This window comes from Ambystoma mexicanum, chromosome 11 (genome assembly GCF_040938575.1).
Source record: "Ambystoma mexicanum isolate Mex_15411 chromosome 11, UKY_AmexF1_1, whole genome shotgun sequence".
In the NCBI taxonomy this organism is placed as follows: domain Eukaryota; kingdom Metazoa; phylum Chordata; class Amphibia; order Caudata; family Ambystomatidae; genus Ambystoma; species Ambystoma mexicanum.
Genome location: NC_090934.1, coordinates 85,835,700 through 85,853,122, shown reverse-complemented (window position 1 = coordinate 85,853,122; position 17,423 = coordinate 85,835,700). Strand labels below are relative to the sequence as shown.

The 17,423-nt window shown below is 48.6% G+C and overlaps 1 protein-coding gene across 1 annotated transcript in view; it reads left to right on the top strand.

Annotated features, from left to right (window-relative positions):
* Positions 1–17,423, top strand: part of KIAA0319L (KIAA0319 like) — a 940,271-nt gene that overhangs the window by 844,317 nt on the left and 78,531 nt on the right. Inside the window, exons 18-20 of the mRNA XM_069622595.1 lie at positions 265–387; positions 3,225–3,315; positions 4,372–4,466. Of these exons, the coding sequence (XP_069478696.1) occupies positions 265–387; positions 3,225–3,315; positions 4,372–4,466 (309 nt within the window). The remainder of the gene's footprint in view (positions 1–264; positions 388–3,224; positions 3,316–4,371; positions 4,467–17,423) is intronic.

Genomic DNA, 17,423 nt, shown 5'->3' with positions numbered 1-17,423 from the left:
GGCAGCTGTTCCTATTTCCTTTTGGTTCTCTGCTTCCTCAGTCTTTCCTCCCGTGATCTCATTTTTATTTTGTTTTAGGTACTATTTTCGAATGCCTTCTTGGTGGTCTGATCTTGTGTTCCTCTCTCCTTCTGACGCCACTCCCCTTTTATCATGTCTGAAGAATTGCTTGAACCACAGAAGCAGGGAGTGGATCTCCTTTATCGTGTTAATGTGCATGGTTTCTGTATTTTTCCTCCCGCCCACCCATATCTTGTCATGCAGCCTGTCAGCTGAACTGCTCGGACCACGGACGCTGTGACTCGTTCACCAAGCGCTGTATCTGCGACCCATTCTGGATGGAGAATTTCCTTCGTGTACAGCTGTGGGATGAGGAGAGTAACTGTGGTATGTTTGCGCTCCCCGCCCCCCCTGGTATATGTACTTGTTTACTGTTGGCAGTTATGCTGTCCAAGAGGTGGTGTGGTTTTAGTGCACTCTTCAAAGTGAAAGGGCTCTGTCTGGTGTAGATTTAAAATACTTCTGATCTGGGGAAATCCAGGTTAACCCTTCAAGCGAGGGTGGTGTTTACTGTTGGCTAAGTAACTTAGGGTTTCAAGATCGAATTTGGCCAAGCAATCTTTGCAAGGGGTTTGCTGAAGGCCTGGCAGGCTCCGCCCTAATCTCTAGCAACACCATTTACCATGCTTGGTATTATGGTGTAAATGGTTAAGACCAGGGAGCATGATGCTAATGTAGGGGCTCCAGTCTGCTTTTCCTAACCGGATCTCCCAGTTCTGAGTCAGAACTGAGTGTTGTGTGGTGGGTGTGCATGAGAGGCGACAGAGTCAATCCTGCAGAGCATCACTGGTGTTTGCTAATCTGCTTGGAGCAGTTCTTGCTCCTCCCACAATGTGGCAGCACGTCCAAAGGTTGCTGAGGACATAGTCTAAAAACGATATTAATTGCAGTCCCTATAAAGGTGTGGTCTGCACCCATCACTGCTCGCCTTGCTATTAATGGAGGCATCCAGGAGCCGGCTGTCTGATCTTGTACTGAGTAGCAGAGACACCCTCCTTCTAAATGAGCGGCTCCATGTTTTAATTTTGTTTTTATTTATTGATCGAGGCGGCATAGCATTTTGAACTGAGATGCCCTACGCAGCACAGCTGAGGCCTGAGCAGTTCCATGATTGTGCGCTTTACTTTCTTTCAAGTGTTCATAGTGGTTTGAGGTCCTGTCTGTGTTTGAGTTAGAAAGAGAGAAATTGAATGGTGATAATACATACCCATGAAACCTTACTGTATACAGTATGTTAATAGTAAGGCTGCTGTGTGAAAGATGTATTTCTCTCAAGGCTGTGCTTCCATACAAATGCCCAGGCTTGTTTAGAGGCTAACCTTTGGCTGGATCAGAGAGTTCTCCACCCAGGGGGCCAGTCTTCACTTCAGTACCCATGGCTTTATGTGGGGTAGAAATCATTGACAGGATTTTTACTTGTGGATGCGGCCTATGAAGTGGACTTTGGTTATGTCCCCGCCTTTTTTAAAGGTTTTTAATGTGGCCACTAGTTCCATGTCTTAGTTTGATACGTTCCTAAATAGAATCGCTCCCTTTAAAGAGTATAATACTTCTAGTAAGAAGATGGTTATATGGCTTTGTTAACCAGTAATGCAGAGTTGTAGCAGCTTCCCTCACTGTGGCACCCAGGATATACTGTTTGCCCAAGATCACAAGGCTGCAGTAAAATAATCTGCACATTTACTGGTGCATCTTGCCTTCCTTCGTAAGGAACCATACCTCCATGACCAATAAAATGCACCACACGTTGCACCCCCTCCTTGTGGACATTGCTTTCCTCCCAAGAAACATGAAATATAGCTTGTCCAACATTAGAAGGTTTCGCTGCATCCCTAACAAAGGCAGGCGTACACACAAAGTCCAAGGAATTCGTCGCTTGAGCATGTAGGTCAAAAAGTGTATGTAAAATACTTTTCTTGTACCGTTTCTATTATGGTTTGCCCCAGCACATGACTGCTATATTGGCAAAGTACATTTTCCCATCGTTAGATGAAATCAGAAAAGATCTGGTCACGGTAGCGCACGCAATCGACTCTTTACACAACATGCTCAATGTTACAAATGCACACTTTTGATTTGTTTACCATCGTTTCAACTGCTCCTGCATTATCCTCACGAAAAAATAAGGGTGGGTTTGGAAAGCATTGTATGTAGGATGATGGCTTTGAGCTAGGCTTCGGCAATACCCACCATGCTTTGCAAATTCACCCTTGCATTGTGGGCCGATATGCACAGAACGCATTTTGACTACTTCGGTGTAAGTTTGAGGGAAAATATTTGCAGTAGGGCCATCTGGTTTAAAATCTTTATTTGCCACTCTGATTCCAGAAGCCTAGAAGCGGGGTCACCAATCGCTTAGGATCTGTCAGTCGCTGACTGTTTGCACAAAGGTAATCCCCAAAGGAGATGTTCGACTTAAAGGGATTTTGGGTGACACCATCGTAAGACTTCCTATTTACTCAAATATTCAGAGGGTCGTGGTTAAAAGCGTTTTTTGGGGCTTCACATTTTTATATAGTGCTTTGCATGCTGGCTTCCTCTCGCTTTTAAGGGCTGTAATAAAAGGTGTTATTAATAACCAGTTCAATTGCACTTTATTTATCAAGCAGGGAGGGATGAAGGGCAGTTTGTGCCCTCCCTGGGGTTCAACCTGTGTCCTGCAGGCTTGGCCCATGGGGAGTATGCTTAATTTGCTCAGTTACCTTACCTGCATCACCCGTTTACTGGGCAGGTGGGGTTGAATCCAAACAAGCAGATCCTGATTTCCGAATCCAGATTCCTCCCAAGGATGCATGTCTTAATTAGGGAACTGAGGAGGTGCTTGTTGGTCAAATAGGTCCTTTTCTGCTTGACCAATAACAAGGCCTCTATCAAATGACAAATGATCCCTCCAGAGATGTGGTCTTCTCATTTAGGCCCCACTCTCTATCATTGCAGAAGCACAGAGGCTTTTTGGACCTCCTTCAATCTGTTCACTGGTTTGTCAGCGCTTGTGCCTCCTGGCTTTGCACAATGCCCACTGGTTATTTCAGGAGTAGCTGGTGTTCTTAGCCTTGGTACCTTCTTGAGCAGGCTAGTCTCCAGTATCTTGAATGGCACCTGTGATTTGACCCCACCTCTCACTCTGAAGCTACCAAACTAACATGTTAATTTCCGTCTTCTAGATTGGAGTGTGCTATACGTTGTCATTGCCTCCTTCGTTATCGTGGTTACCCTTGGAATCCTGTCCTGGACTGTTTTCTGCTGTTGCAAGAGGTAAGGGGTACTGTCCCTGCTAATTTCACATATTCCCAATAAACATTCACACATCCACGTTAGGTGCCCCTCTACTAACACGACAGCATGTTAAATCCCTTTACATGCATCCAAAGGAGGGTGGCCTAATTATACTGATAAGTCACTTGGAGAAACCTTGAAACTCTTAGATACAAGACTTTATCAGTGAGTGTGCGTAAATTGTTGCATGTAGCCATCTCTTAATCTTACCCTAGTTGTTTATGAATGATAATTATCTTACCAAACAGATGATTAACTAACTAATGTGTATACCAAACCATGTTCTATTTAATAGAATGTATAAGGGGCTAGAGATAAAATGCATATCTGCATCACATACTGGTATGATTTATTATCTGAACATATATCAGATATTGACTCTTCCATAATCCCCCCAGTTTGTTGTATTTTAAATAAATCTTGAATCTCTTGCAAAACTCAGTAGAAAAGACCTGCAGTTTTTAATTTGAGGGACCTTCAGCATTTCTTATTCATTCTATTCTCAATAAAGCTCTATATATCAAATTCCAGTATTTACATTGAATCTGGCCTGTGCTCCAGGCGGGCTGCACGCCTGGCCTGGAGGGAGGCTCAGAAGTCATTTGAAAGCCTGTTTTTCCAGAGATGACGGCAAGTGCACATAACTGTCTGCCAGCAAGGGGAGTTAATGCAAAAACTGTGCTTTGAGTCTTGAACACCTGGCACAAAATGAGTATAGCAAATGTAAAGATGGCGGCCAGCTACAGTCAGTGGGTAGGATTAGGCAGCAAAGCAGGCAGACTCAAAGGGCCAGCTGGTCCTCATTGGGCTGTGCGTGTCAGTTTGTGCTAGTAGTGCAAGTCCCTTTGAAAGTACAGTCTTGTTTTAATGATCTTGACAGGTGAAATGCCTGCTGTCTACAGGGGCCAACATCCTCTCTAAGGGTGTCCGGTAACAGTAATCATTAATGGGGCAGGACCAATGTAAAGGGTTACAGCATTCTAGAAAGTACTTTGCTGGCATACATATGCATCATTATAACGTTTTATATTTTAGACGAAAAGGAAAACTAAAGAGGAAAAGCAAATACAAAATGCTGGATGCTACAGATGACCAGGAGAGCATGGAACTGAAGTTGAATACCAAAGGAGGTAAACGTGATATTTGAACTTGGAGGGGGCTGGGGGGAGGATTGGGGCGGGGTTGAGGTTAACTTGGTACCTATAGTGCGGTGTAACAGCTTCCATCTCAAGTATGAATCCTCCCAACACCAAAACAACCCACCAAAGAGAATTGTTATACCATTCAGTTATGGGTCTTGGAAGTGGCAGATATTGTGGAGTCAGGTTCTGTAGCTCTGCATGGTATGTGACTACCCCTACGGGGCTCGCAGGGAGTTCTCCTGAAGGCTAGTTCTGGTGTGTTGTTGACTAGCTTACTCTAGAACAAGCACAATATGTATTTAGAAATCAAGGTAACTGTTTCTTGGGGGTTGTGTCCACTCAGTGTCCACAATGAGCTCAAAGACCGAAGAAGCAAAGCCACAGATAGAGCACTTGAGCACCATTTTACAAATGCTATAGTTCCTGATTTACAAATCTAAGTTGTTCCCACTTGTGTGTACTATGTGTGCATAGAAGTGCAAACAATACTCTTCTTGTGTGTGGATTGATTCTTGAATCCCAAATTCCATGCACAAATCCCTTACATATGCAGTTTTATCCACTGACATTTTGTTGCGTGTTGTAGCCGTGCCTTGGACTGAAAGTCCTATCCTGGAGCACATCCCCTAGTCACATAGATGCATTCCCAAGTATATCTCTGCAAAGACTTAGCATTGCACCTTGCAGGCCAAACAGAAAACCTTGGTAGCAGCCTTATTTTTGATAAGTGTCTGTCATAAAGTAATATGACAAACCGTAACATTATTTCAAATGGATTGTGTCCTCCGATGTATTCCTCCTCTTAGATGTATTCCATCCAGCTTTAGCTGCTTCGGAAATGTTTTCTCTGCAGAGGGCGCCGTGCATCGATGTCCCTCGAAGGCCTCCATCAAGGGTGACGTCATCGGGTATACAAGTAGCACGCGTGGCAGCCGTTGGCCTCAGTTCTGTTTTTCCGCAGTACGTGTTGCTTCGGAGGCTCTGCGCACTTAGAGTAGTTCTGTGACGCAGTTATTGTGAAGCGATATTCGAGAATATTCTCGTCGTCGACCCCGACTACCCCGCGTTGGGGGTTAAAAAAGTGTAAATCCTGCGGTTCAAAAATGTCCATCACGGATCCACACCGAGAATGTCTGTGTTGCCTTGGTGAAAGCCACGACATGGAGGCCTGTACGAAGTGTCAGGCAATGACGGGGAAGGCCTTGCGAGAGAGGAAGGGAAAACTGCAGGTAGGTCAAAAACCCGACCAAAAAGCCTCTAGCGTCGAGTCGAGGTCCCGTGAGGAGAAATCTCCTCGACGCGAAAAGGCAAAAGCATCGGTCTAGGTCCCGAAGTGGTTCACACCACTCTTTGTCTTCGCGAAAAATCCAAAAAAAGACGCCACCGGTCCCCTTCCACCTCGTCTTCAGACGAATCCCCCAAAAGAATGAAATGCCCCACAAAACTTTCTTCCGAAGAATGGGAAGCATTTAGAATTAAAATGGAGGTTTTTGAAAAGGCTACGCCTCGGTCTACACCTTCCTCGGAAGTCAGCCGGGAGCGTTACCGTTCCGACACTAGCACGCCCTCGAGCCTGGGTGATCGAAGGAGGAAAGATCGGGAACCCTCCAGGACCCAGAGCGAAAAAGATTGCTCAAGTAGAGTCGACCCTTCGAGGTCACTGATGCCGCCGAAACCAGACACACCTTGAAGGGCGAGCCTTCGAAGAGCGCCTCAACGCCCTCGAAGCCAGCTCCGTCGACGACCACTATTTCGTCGGCGCCATCGTTGCACTTGTCGACGTTGACCCCGAAGCCCTCAGCGCTGAATGTTTCAAATGCTCCAATTCAGCCAGAAGTTGTCAAAATAGCAGCAAAAGAAAAAGCTGCAAAGGCTGTAAAGCCTTCCGTCTCTACTGCTACACCACTCCCAGAAAAATGTTTTAAACCTCTTCCAAGGAAAGAATATTTTAAATCCTTAACTTCAATTTTTGAAGAACAAGAGCGGTCTGAGGAGGAGGATGTTCCTTTTGGCCTGGAATATGGCACCCCAAATGTCCCAGAATGCCTGATTTCTGAGAAAAGCAGAATGAGAGATCTGGTGGAAATCTTGCATAATGCAAGTGGAATTGACACGTCACCTGAAACAGATTCTGGCAGGCCAGAACCAGGGGAACATGCCAGTCCCTCGTATAGGCAGCTAATGAGAAAGGTGGTCGAATATTTAGGATGGGCTAAACCATCAACTCAGTTCATCCAGGATGATCTGACCGATATATTGGATCATGGTCCCCCTGAAGATCCGATTTTACCCTTCCATGTAGTCTTACAAAATAAGGTGGCCAAAAATTGGGAGACCCCAGACTCTGTTGCTCCGGTGAATAAGTCCCTCACTTCAAAATACCGCCCTTCCAGTAGCGACCCCGGCTATCTGTCCAAACACCCTACTCCTGAGAGTCTGGTGGTCCAGGCAGCCACAGCTTCAAATAAGGTGGCGTATCCTTCCATCCCTCCGGATAGGGACGACAAGCGTGTGGATGGTTGGGCGCGCAAGGTGTTTTCAGCTGGGAGTATGGCGTTAAAATCGGCCAACTCCACATGTGTCTTGGCAATATTTTTGTGTACACTGTGAGAGTGCATTGCAATGGGGGCAGAGCACATACCAGAAGGGGCGAAAGGGAAGGATTCCTAGCCATTGTTAGAGATGGAAAGGAGGCCATACAGGAATCCCTTCAATCTGGATTGGACACTGCAGATAGTGTGACCAGGTCCATGGCCACTAGCATGGTAATGTGCAGATTTGCATGGTTGCGAGAGTCGGGTTTCGCACCAGACGTGCAAAACAGTCTTTTGAACATGCCCTTTGACGGGTCTCACCTTTTTGGCAACAAGGCTGACGAGAGCCTTGAGAGGTTACAAATCTCAAAAGCGGCTGCCAAATCTTTAGGATCTGCTATTAGGCAACCTCAGCCTTTTTCGTGCATCAGGACAATCTTGGACAATCGTTATTACTCATATGGAAAGGCGAGAGCAATGGCCAGTCAAAGAGGCCAGAAAAAAGCCACTCGTGGTGGATGAGGAAAACGTGCAAAGCCAGCCCCAGCTGCAGCCTCTTTACCATCAGCGGCCGCAGCAACCACCACAAAACCACTTTGAGGACTTGCATCACAAGACACCTGTGGGAGGCAGGCTGTCACAGCATCTGCAAGAATGGCAAGCCATTACTTCAGATGTCTGGGCTCTAGAATAATAGCCCAAGGTTACTGCCTTCCTTTTCTAACGCAACCTCAAAGCAATCCACTAGGGAGACACTCTTTGAAGTTTCCAGACCCGCTCCTACAGCAGGAAGTCTTAACCCTGAAGGAGAAAGGTGCTTTAGAACCAGTACCTGTAGCGGAAAGGAACAAGGGATGGTACTCCCCATATTTTTTGATTCCCAAAAAGGACGGAGGACTGAGACCCATCTTGGACTTAAGAGGCTTGAACAAGCTCCTCATGAAGGACAAGTTCACTCTTTCTCAGATCCTTCAGGCCCTTCAACTTCAGGATTGGTTGGTGTCATTGGACCTCCAGGATGCTTATTTTCATGTGCCAATCCATCTCAAGCACAGAAAATACCTGAGGTTCGTAGTTGGTGATTCGCACTATCAATTTTGAGTCCTGCCATTCGGATTGACCTCCGCCCCGAGGGTCTTCACCAAGTTAATGGTAGTGGTGGCAGCGCACCTCAGGAGAGGGAGGATTCACATCTACCCCTACCTGGACGATTGGTTGATCAGGGCACGTTCTGCCGAACAAGCCCTGGATCATCTGAAAGTCACCTGCCACCTCCTCCACAGACTGGGCTTCTCCCTCAATTTCAAGAAGTCACAAATGACACCTCCCCAACAGCTTCAGTACATAGGGGCTGTATTAGACACTTCCTTGGGAAATAGCATGCCTCCCAAGTCGAGGGCTCAAGACATTCTTCAGTTGGTTTCCAAATTCCAAAATTTCCAAAATCTCCAGGCCTACGACTTCTTGAGGTTGCTCGGCCTCATGGCATCCTGCATTTTCCTAGTGCCAGAAGCACGCCTGAGGATGAGATCCCTTCAATTGGCTCTAAAGACTCGATGGTCCCAGTTCTCAGGTCAAATGACGGATCTTCTTCAGATTCTGAAACAAGGTTCGGCAGGATCTTCTGTGGTGGACTTGCACAGAGAACATCCTAAAAAGAGAACATTTTTGGCAACCATGACCAGAGATTACAGTAGTGACGGATGCCTCACTCATGGGGTGGGGAGCTCATGCCAACGATCTGACAATCAGCGGTCGTTGGTCTCCATCGGAGCCCAGACTACACATCAACCGTTTAGAGCTGAGAGCAATCAGACTACCACTGAAGGCTTTTCTGACATCTGTCAGAGGAAAAAATGTCTTGATAATGACGGACAACACAGTGGCCATGCATTACCTAAACAAAAGAGGAGGTGTAGGGTCACTACCACTGTGCAGAGAGGCAATGCGGCTCTGAATTGGGCAATTCAAGAAGAAATCTCCTTAACGGCAGTTCATATAGCCGGAGAGGAGAAAATGACGACGGACGCTCTGAGCAGGCAGAGTACAGTGTCCCACGAGTGGTAACTGGCTCAGGACGTCCTTCAGGAGATCTTCACCCTTTGGGGAACCCCTCAGGTGGACTTGTTTGTGACCGGAATCAACTGGAAGTGTGAAAGGTATTGCTCAAGGGAATTTCCCCCGAGAGGAGGCCTAGGGGACGCGTTTGTGGTGGAGTGGAACTTCCCACTGCTATACGCGTTCCCTCCGATTCCCGCAATTCCTCAAGTCATCAGGAGATTGAGACGGTTCGGAAACTGCATGATCCCAATTGCCCCGGATTGGGCCATTAGAACGTAGTACCCGGACCTTCTAGACATGTCCATCTGTCCTCCGTTACGTCTTCCTCAGAGAGAGGACCATCTCTCACAAATGGAGGGCCAGGTTCTCCATCCAGAGGTCAGGACTCTCAACCTTCATGCTTGGTATCTGAAAGGCTGGGATACAAGGAGTGGGACCTTCCAGATGACGTCATGGAGGTGTTGCTTTCGGCAAGAAGGCCAGCAACAAAATCTCTGTACCTGTGCCGTTGGAAGAAGTTTTGCAACTGGTGCAGGGAAAAAGATGGTGGTCCTTTTCTGTGTTCTATCCGGGAAGTGTTGTCCTTCCTCTTGTCCCTGGCACATAGAGGCCTCAATGGTGGGACCATTAAAGGTTATCTTGCATCGCTTTCCATTTTCAAGCGCTGTTCTAAGGAATGCTCCTACTTTAAAATTCCTTTGATAATACAATTCTTAAAGGGACTCATCAATGTGTTCCCTCCTTCTCCTTTCCAAGTCCCAGTTTGGGACCTTAATCTGGTTCTAAAGTTTTTAATGTGTGCCCCTTTTGAACCCTTGCACACTTGTCCATTAAGATTACTAATGTTGAAAACCGCTTTACTGGTTGCTTTAACATCTGCACGAAGAGTGAGCAAATTGAAGGCACTGTCTTCTGGGCCACCCTATACTGTGATCCACAGGGACAGAGTGGTATTGAGGGTTAAGCCCTAATTTTTACCTAAAGTTGTGTCTGATTTCCATTTAAATCAGAAAATTATTCTGCTCGCGTTTTATCCTCCACCTCATCCCAGTAAGGAGGAGGAAAGATTGCACAGGCAAGATCCGAGAAGAGCTCTAAGCTTTTAAATTTCTAGGCTTTCCAAGCTTAGACTGGATAATCAACTTTTCATTGGCTACACCCGAAGGAAATTGGGTCAATCGGTGTCGAAACAAACCAGATCACGTTGGATTGTGCTTTGCATTTCAGAATGCTACAGGTTGGTGGGCAAAGATCCACCAGAAGGCTTAAGGGCCCATTCTACCAGAGGCATAGCCTCTTCGACAGCCCTTCAAAGAGGTGTTCCCATAAAATCTATTTGTGAAGCAGCAACTTGGTCATCGCTGCACACTTTTTCTAAATTATATAGTCTGGATGCTTCTGAGTCTAAAGAATTTGCTTTTGGTAAAGCAGTGCTATTTTCGGCTATATAATAATATTAAAAATCTACTCCCTCCTCCAGAAAGCTTTCTACACTGCTTTGGGAGTCTAAGATGAGGAATACGTTGGAGGACACAATCCATTAGAAGAACAAGTTACTTACCAACTGGTAACGTTCTTTCGGCTGGATGTTCCTCCAAGGTATGCCTCATCGCCCTCCCATCCTATCCCTCTGTAGATTTTCCGTGTTATTGCCGCTTCAACTCTCGCAAGGCTGACACCTGGCTACCTACACTATCTATACAACAGAGCAAGAGGGAAAAACAGAACTGAGGCCAACGGGCGTTGCACGTGCTTCTTGTATACCCGATGACGTCACCCTCGACGGAGTCCTTCAAGGGACTTCGAATCGACGCACGGCGCCCTCTGCTGAGAAAACATTTCTGAAGCAACTAAAGCTGGATGGAATACATCTAAGATGAGGAATATGTTGGAGAAACATCCAGTCGAAAGAACGTTACCAGTTGGTAAGTAACTTCTTCTTTCTGATGCTTGTGAATCTGCTTAGAATCACATGTTGTGAATAAAGTCCGACATCTATAGGTAATCGCAGAGAATTGCATCTTTTTTTCGAAGATCGAAAAGGGACCTCTACATGGGCGTGACTGTAACACTATCCCTAACTTGTACCCAAAATCCTTCACGTGTCAGAGTCCCACCACATTGTTTTGTTCCTCCGAACTAGTTGGTCACACGAAATTCAGTTTTATATTGCTGATTCCTGTTCTTTGGCAGTTTGCTTGCCTTTAACTACTACTTGACGGCTGTTCGCCTGATCCTGTCCACTGACGATCCATCCTTAACTGCTCGGCGACTGTTTTCCACGTGGCCTTGGCCCTCCGGCCCGGCCTTTACAGTAGGAAGAGTAGGGCCCTGTTTGTACTGACTTCTCTTGAGAATGTCTTTTCTTTACCCTTTCTGTCCCCTTTCCTTTGGCCTAGCTGCTGTTTCCCCTCTGCTACGGAGAGGACACCTTTTAAATTCTGCCCTTCTGGCAGCAGCAAATTTCCTTGGCAAGACAACCATCGCCGTTGCAATATGTGTCTCCCTTGTGATCACGAGCGTCACTGTAAAGCCTACAAACACTTTCGGCCTAAGAACCTGAAAGACAGGTGTACAAAATGGTGGGGTCCTACGCAATGCAGGCTGAGATTCACGCTGGCGCTTTAGATGAGGAATCTATCGGCAGCCGCGACTCCTATTAAGAGGCCGTCGACCAAACTATGGAGCCCTCATGCTCCCACCTGTCCGTCCCCAGCCCCGACAAGCATGCAGCCGGCATTGCTAATGGGAAGAAACATTCCAGAGACACACACAGCACCACCTGCTCTAAAGCACACAAATCCTAAACTTTCCCCGGCGTATCTGTCGAGGAAGGCCTCTATGCCTGTAGACCCATCAAAGTTGGGGCCTTCGTAACCTTGCGGTCCGATGGCTTCTGTGGAACTTCCCCCACGTCCTACCTATGATGCAAAATCTTTCTCTGTAGCGGGCGCCTCCACTAAATCTATGGCCTCCGAGCAATGCCGAAGGGGAGAACCTTGAACTGATAATGAGTGTCCTCTACCTTAAACCTGAGGTACTTTCTGTGCACTGGCAACATTGAAATATGAAAGTATGCCATCAAAGTTGTCCCTTATCTCCAGGTAAACCAGGGTATTTATTCAATATACTTCCTTGTACCCAAAAAGTATATAACCATGTGCCCTGTTTTATATTTGGGTCCTGTGAACAAATATGTCAAACAACAAAAGTTCAGGATGACAACTCTTCAGAAAGTAATCCCGCTGTTCCAACAGGGGGATTACATGGCCACATTGGACATGAAAGATGCATACTTTCATATTTCAATGTTGCCAGCACACAGAAAATACCTCCGGTTCAAGGTAGAGGACACTCATCAGTTCAAGGTTCTCCCCTTCGGCATTGCCTCCGCCCAAGGGTGTTTACAAAGGTACTAGCGGTAGCAGCGTCTCACCTGCGCAGTCCATCCCCAAGAATCCTTACAGGTATTGCCCAAATTGGTAGTTTCAAATTGACTGTATGGTACAACTGGCCGAATTCAGCCAGTACCATTTGGTAATCACTACCAAACATGGGGAGCGGGGCTTGCGGAGGTGTCCCCCGCTCCCCATGTTTGGTAGTGATTGCCTTTGGGGGTAGCAGGGGTGTCCCCTGCTTCCGGCGGTTTGGAGACGGGGGACCAAAAAATAAATGTAAAAAAATTCAAAGTGGACCCTGCAGCGTTGGATCCAACCCACGTAGGAGGGACAGATCCGACGCTGCAGGGTAAAAACATGCAGGGACGGCAAAAAGGTAACTAGACAGTGGGCTGTGTTGGGGTGGCTGTTTTTTAAAAAATGAGGGCCGTTTTGGCCGCGGCAAGTTGGCTTTGTGGCCGAATTGACCAGTCAATTCAGCCACAAACAATTGTGCCACGTCCAAAACGTATTACCTCGACGACTGGCTCATTACCGGAGACTCGTATGGAACATGCCTAGGAAATACCCAGAAGACAGTAGATCTATTCAATCTAGGGTTCTCTATCCACGAGAAGTCGTCATGTCTGGTCCCCAGCCGAGTCAAACAGTTTTTGGGTGCCCTAATGCGGACAGAAGATGGGTTCGTCTTCCCCTCCAAAGAGAGGGTCCAAAACATGCTGTTCCAGATCCCTCATTATGTAGCCAGTCACCGGGGAACCGTTCGCAAGGCCAAGCGACTGCTGGGGATGATGGCGCCCTGCCTCTTCCTAGTTCCTCATGCTCGTCTGTGCATGTGCCCCATGCAGGAGTGGCTCTCGAGCCAATGATGTCAGGCCAGCTGCCAGTGGGACGATCTAGTGGTTGTCTCGACAGCCATTGTTCAGTCTCTGCAGTGGTGGTCAAGGGAAAATCTTCTGCAGGGGAAAACCTTTACCAAACCCGCAGTACAGGCCACTTTCACCACGGACGCATCTGTCGGGGTGGCGGGCTAACCTCCTTCAACAGACAGCGCACGGCGTGTGGTCCTCATCAGTAGCATCCAATCACACCAATCTCCCACAACATGTTCCAGAGGTCCACAGTCTTCTGGCAGACGTGCTCAGCAGAGACTTCATCCGTCCCATTGAGCACGAGCGGGGCTTGCAAGAGCACATTCTTCTCATTGTTTCTGCAGAATGGGGCTTTCCAGAAATTGACTTGGTTGTGACTCTGGAGAATGTCAAATGCCCAGATTACACCTCCAGGTACCCACGGAAGCGCTCCAAAGGGGAATGGTCTCTGGATAACATGGTACGGATATTTGCCTATGCTTTAACCCAGATTCCTCTTCTCAACATGATGGTGCACAAGATGCACCAGGAACAAGTCACAATGATCCTGGTGACACCAATGTGGCCCGGAAGCCATGATTCTCCTATCTCATGAAAATGTCAGTCTCCCCTCCCAGGAAACTGCCATGCCTTTACAACATGTTTTTCTAACACCAGTTGGAGACACTGCACCCATGCCCCCAAACACTAACTTTATCATCTTGGCTCCTGAAGTCCTAGAGTTTGGACGATTCCAACTCTCTCAGAGATGTATGGACATACTCGGGGAAGCACGAAAAACCCAACACGAGACATTGTTTTTCCAATAAGTGGAAAAGCTGTTATCTGGTGCAATCCTAAAAACGTCAAACCCATCGACTGCTCCGCTAAAGAGATTGTCCTTTATCTAACACACCTATTAGACTCAGGACTTGCTTTCAATTCCCCAAAGGGCCCCCTGGCTGCTCTCTCTGCATATACCATATGCCAGAGCAAGGTTTCATGGTGGAAATTCCTGTCATTAACGCTTTCATGGAAGGGGTAAAGACTTTATCCCCCTATTTCCAACCCATATCCCGGATGGGACTTGCATGTTGTCCTTACAAGGTTAATGGGTCCTCCCTTTGAACCCATGCTCTAGGCTTGCCTTAAGGCCCTCACCTATAAGACTGCCTTCTTAGTTGCCATCTCCTCGATAAGTCGAGTTAGTGAACTGCAGTCCCTTTCAGTTCAAGCCCCATTTGTAACTATACAATAGGAAAAGGGGTTTTTTCAGGCCAACCCATGCTTTTTGCCTAAATTAATCTCGAAGTTCCATGTGATCAATCAATTGAACTTCCCACTTCGATTCAAAACCTGATTAACGTGGCAGAAAGAAGTTTCCATGCACTAGACATGAGGAGGGCAGTAATAGACTACCTTGAAAAGACTAAGTCACTGAGAAAGACAAACCAGTTCTTTATCTCTGTGGCAGCTGGTAGAGAAGGGCACCCTGTCTCTAAATCAGCTATTTCCAAATGCATGGTAAATTGCATCACACTGTGTTACTCTCTTAGCAAGAGAGATCTACCCTTTTCACCAAGAGCGCACTCTATTCTGGGCACTGGGGCTACCATTGCATTCATTGCAAATGTTCCTCTAGATTCTATTTACAAAGCAGAACCCTAGAGTTCTGTTCATACCTTCACCCAACACTACTGCTTAGTCACACACTCCAGTCTGATTCTCAGGTGGGACAAGCAGTGCTAAGACATCTTTGCTTCTCCAGCATGGGGTCTGGCATGGATTCACATGCTCATGAATATTCCCCGTCGTCAGGCTGGGAATCCTCGGTAAAGAAAAAACCAGTATCAGTTTCGTTTCTGATCTGTCTTTCGTAGTAGTAACCAATCACTGGTCTCTGCGTCATACTGACCACAGCCAATGACTGCCCTCTACCTAAGCCCCGCCTCTGGCAGCCATCTTCAGATTTTTACCGCACGTTCATGTGTTGGGATCCTCGTGCTATTGCTCTCGAGCGTTAGTGCTTTTTTTTCGCGCTTTTTCACAAAAACTTCGATTTTTTTCGGTCAAAAGAGCCTCAAGCTCCACCGATCCTACATCCGATTAACGGGGACCCGTGTCGGATTCTTCTACGCCCCTCAAGGGTGAAGATTTCGTCGAGCTACGCTTCGGAGGACTCCAGAAGCTTCTCAGGCCCGGTCTCGGAGATGGCCCAGGAGAAGGGAAGCTCGACGCCCGGAAAGCTGTTCAGGGTCTGCCCTGGATGCCAGCTGCAGAACATCTTTAAGGAGGACGAACATTCTTTCTGCCTTTACTGCCTTCATGAGGACAAGACGCACGTGGAGAAGGACTGTGCGTTTTGCGGCAACATGTCGGAGCGGACCATGAAGGACCGCCATCAACGTCTCGCCAACTGGCTGCAGGGTAAGAGCCCGTCCGGCGAGAAGAAGAAGAAATCGGAGCGGTCTTCTAAGACCTTTGAGGGCGCCCCGGCGACGGGGGCCCAACATAAGGCTAAGAACCGCGAGTCCGCTGGCACCGGGAGCGCCGAACGGTCGGGCTCTACGGGCGTCAGGCAGGGCGCACCCTCCCCGGCACCATCAACCACGAGCCAACGCTCTGGGTCGGGTAAGAGGAAGGCCGAGCACCCAGCGAAGCTCCTGGAGAGGCCCCGGTCGAGCTCTAAGGCAGAGGAGGAGCGTGGCAGTGCCCCCTCCCTCAAGGATAAGGCGGTGAGCGCGCCTAAGGTGGTGAAGGCCTTGATCCATCCGGCCAAGCCCTCTATCGAGAAAGTCGCGGCGGCCCTGGCTCAGCCTATGGAGGCTACACCAGTGGTGGCGACCTCGGGGCCCAGAATCTCCCTGCCTCCTCGGAGGGAGTCTTCTTTTGTGCCCATCGACAGAACCCCCGTGAAACTCCCCGTGGGGAAGAAGAAGGGGGGGCAGGGCGTCGTCGTAGATTCGACCTCAGCCTCAGAGGAGGAGCTGATCGAAGTCTTAAGCCACGGCCTAGGCGTGGAAGAAGACCAGCCCGTCGGAGTGGACCCCGACGCAAGTGACGACGACGACATCGTCGAGGATACCGACGGGGCCCCTGCTCGCCCGTCGGATTCACCTCTGCCAGCGCCGCAAGACAACTCGGCGGCCATTTTGTTGGCCATACAGTCCTTATGCTCCGAGATAAGGACGAGGCTACCATTACCGACGGAGGAACCTCTACCGTCGGGGGATCCAGAACCGGGACCTTCTGGTGTTCCCCCTGCCAAGAAAAGAAGGATCCATCCTCTACCTCCTTTTCAGCCGTCGCACCCCGTCCAGCCCTCCTCCCAGTCTACCCGAGGGGGTGATACGGGGACTGACACGGCAACGACAGGTATGGACGACGAGGCATACGACGCGGATATTCCGTCGTCGCCTCCCGCCAGGGCTTCCCCGCCCGACGAGATCGGATCGTTCCATTCCATGATCTCCAGGGCGTCCGAGCTTTTCCAACTCTGCCCTGAGGAGAAGAAAAAGGAAGGCTTCCTTTATCAGCGGCGCGAGGCCAAGAGGAAGACGGTCCTCGCAGTGCCTCTGTTGGACGACATCTGGGATGAGGGCCTTACGCTCCTCAAGAACCCTTCCACGACGCCAGCTAGAAACGACCGGTACGAGAAAAAGTACCGGGTCCCGGACACGGCCCCCCTGTGCCTCCGGGCACAGCCTACCCCGGATTCCGTCGTCTCCGCGGCGGCCAGGAAGAAAGCGGGGGGGGGGGGTGCGGCCTCCACATCGACTTCCCCGCCGGACGGCGAAGGAAAGAAATTGGATGCGATGGGACGCAGAGTCATCTCGTCGGCAGCGACGACGATTAAAGCGGCCAACGCCTTGGCGATCGTGGCTCGCTACGACAGGGAGCTCTGGTTCAAGATAGCTCCCCTGCTGGATTTTCTGCCGGACGACAAGAGGGCGGAGGCCCTGGAGATCCTGCAGGAAGGTGAGGTGGCCTCCGACCACGCCATCACCGTGGCGACGGACATCGCCGACACTGGGTTCCGCCAGTTGGGCAACGGTGTTTGCCTTCGGCGTCGGGGATGGCTCAAGGCTACGGACTTCCGTC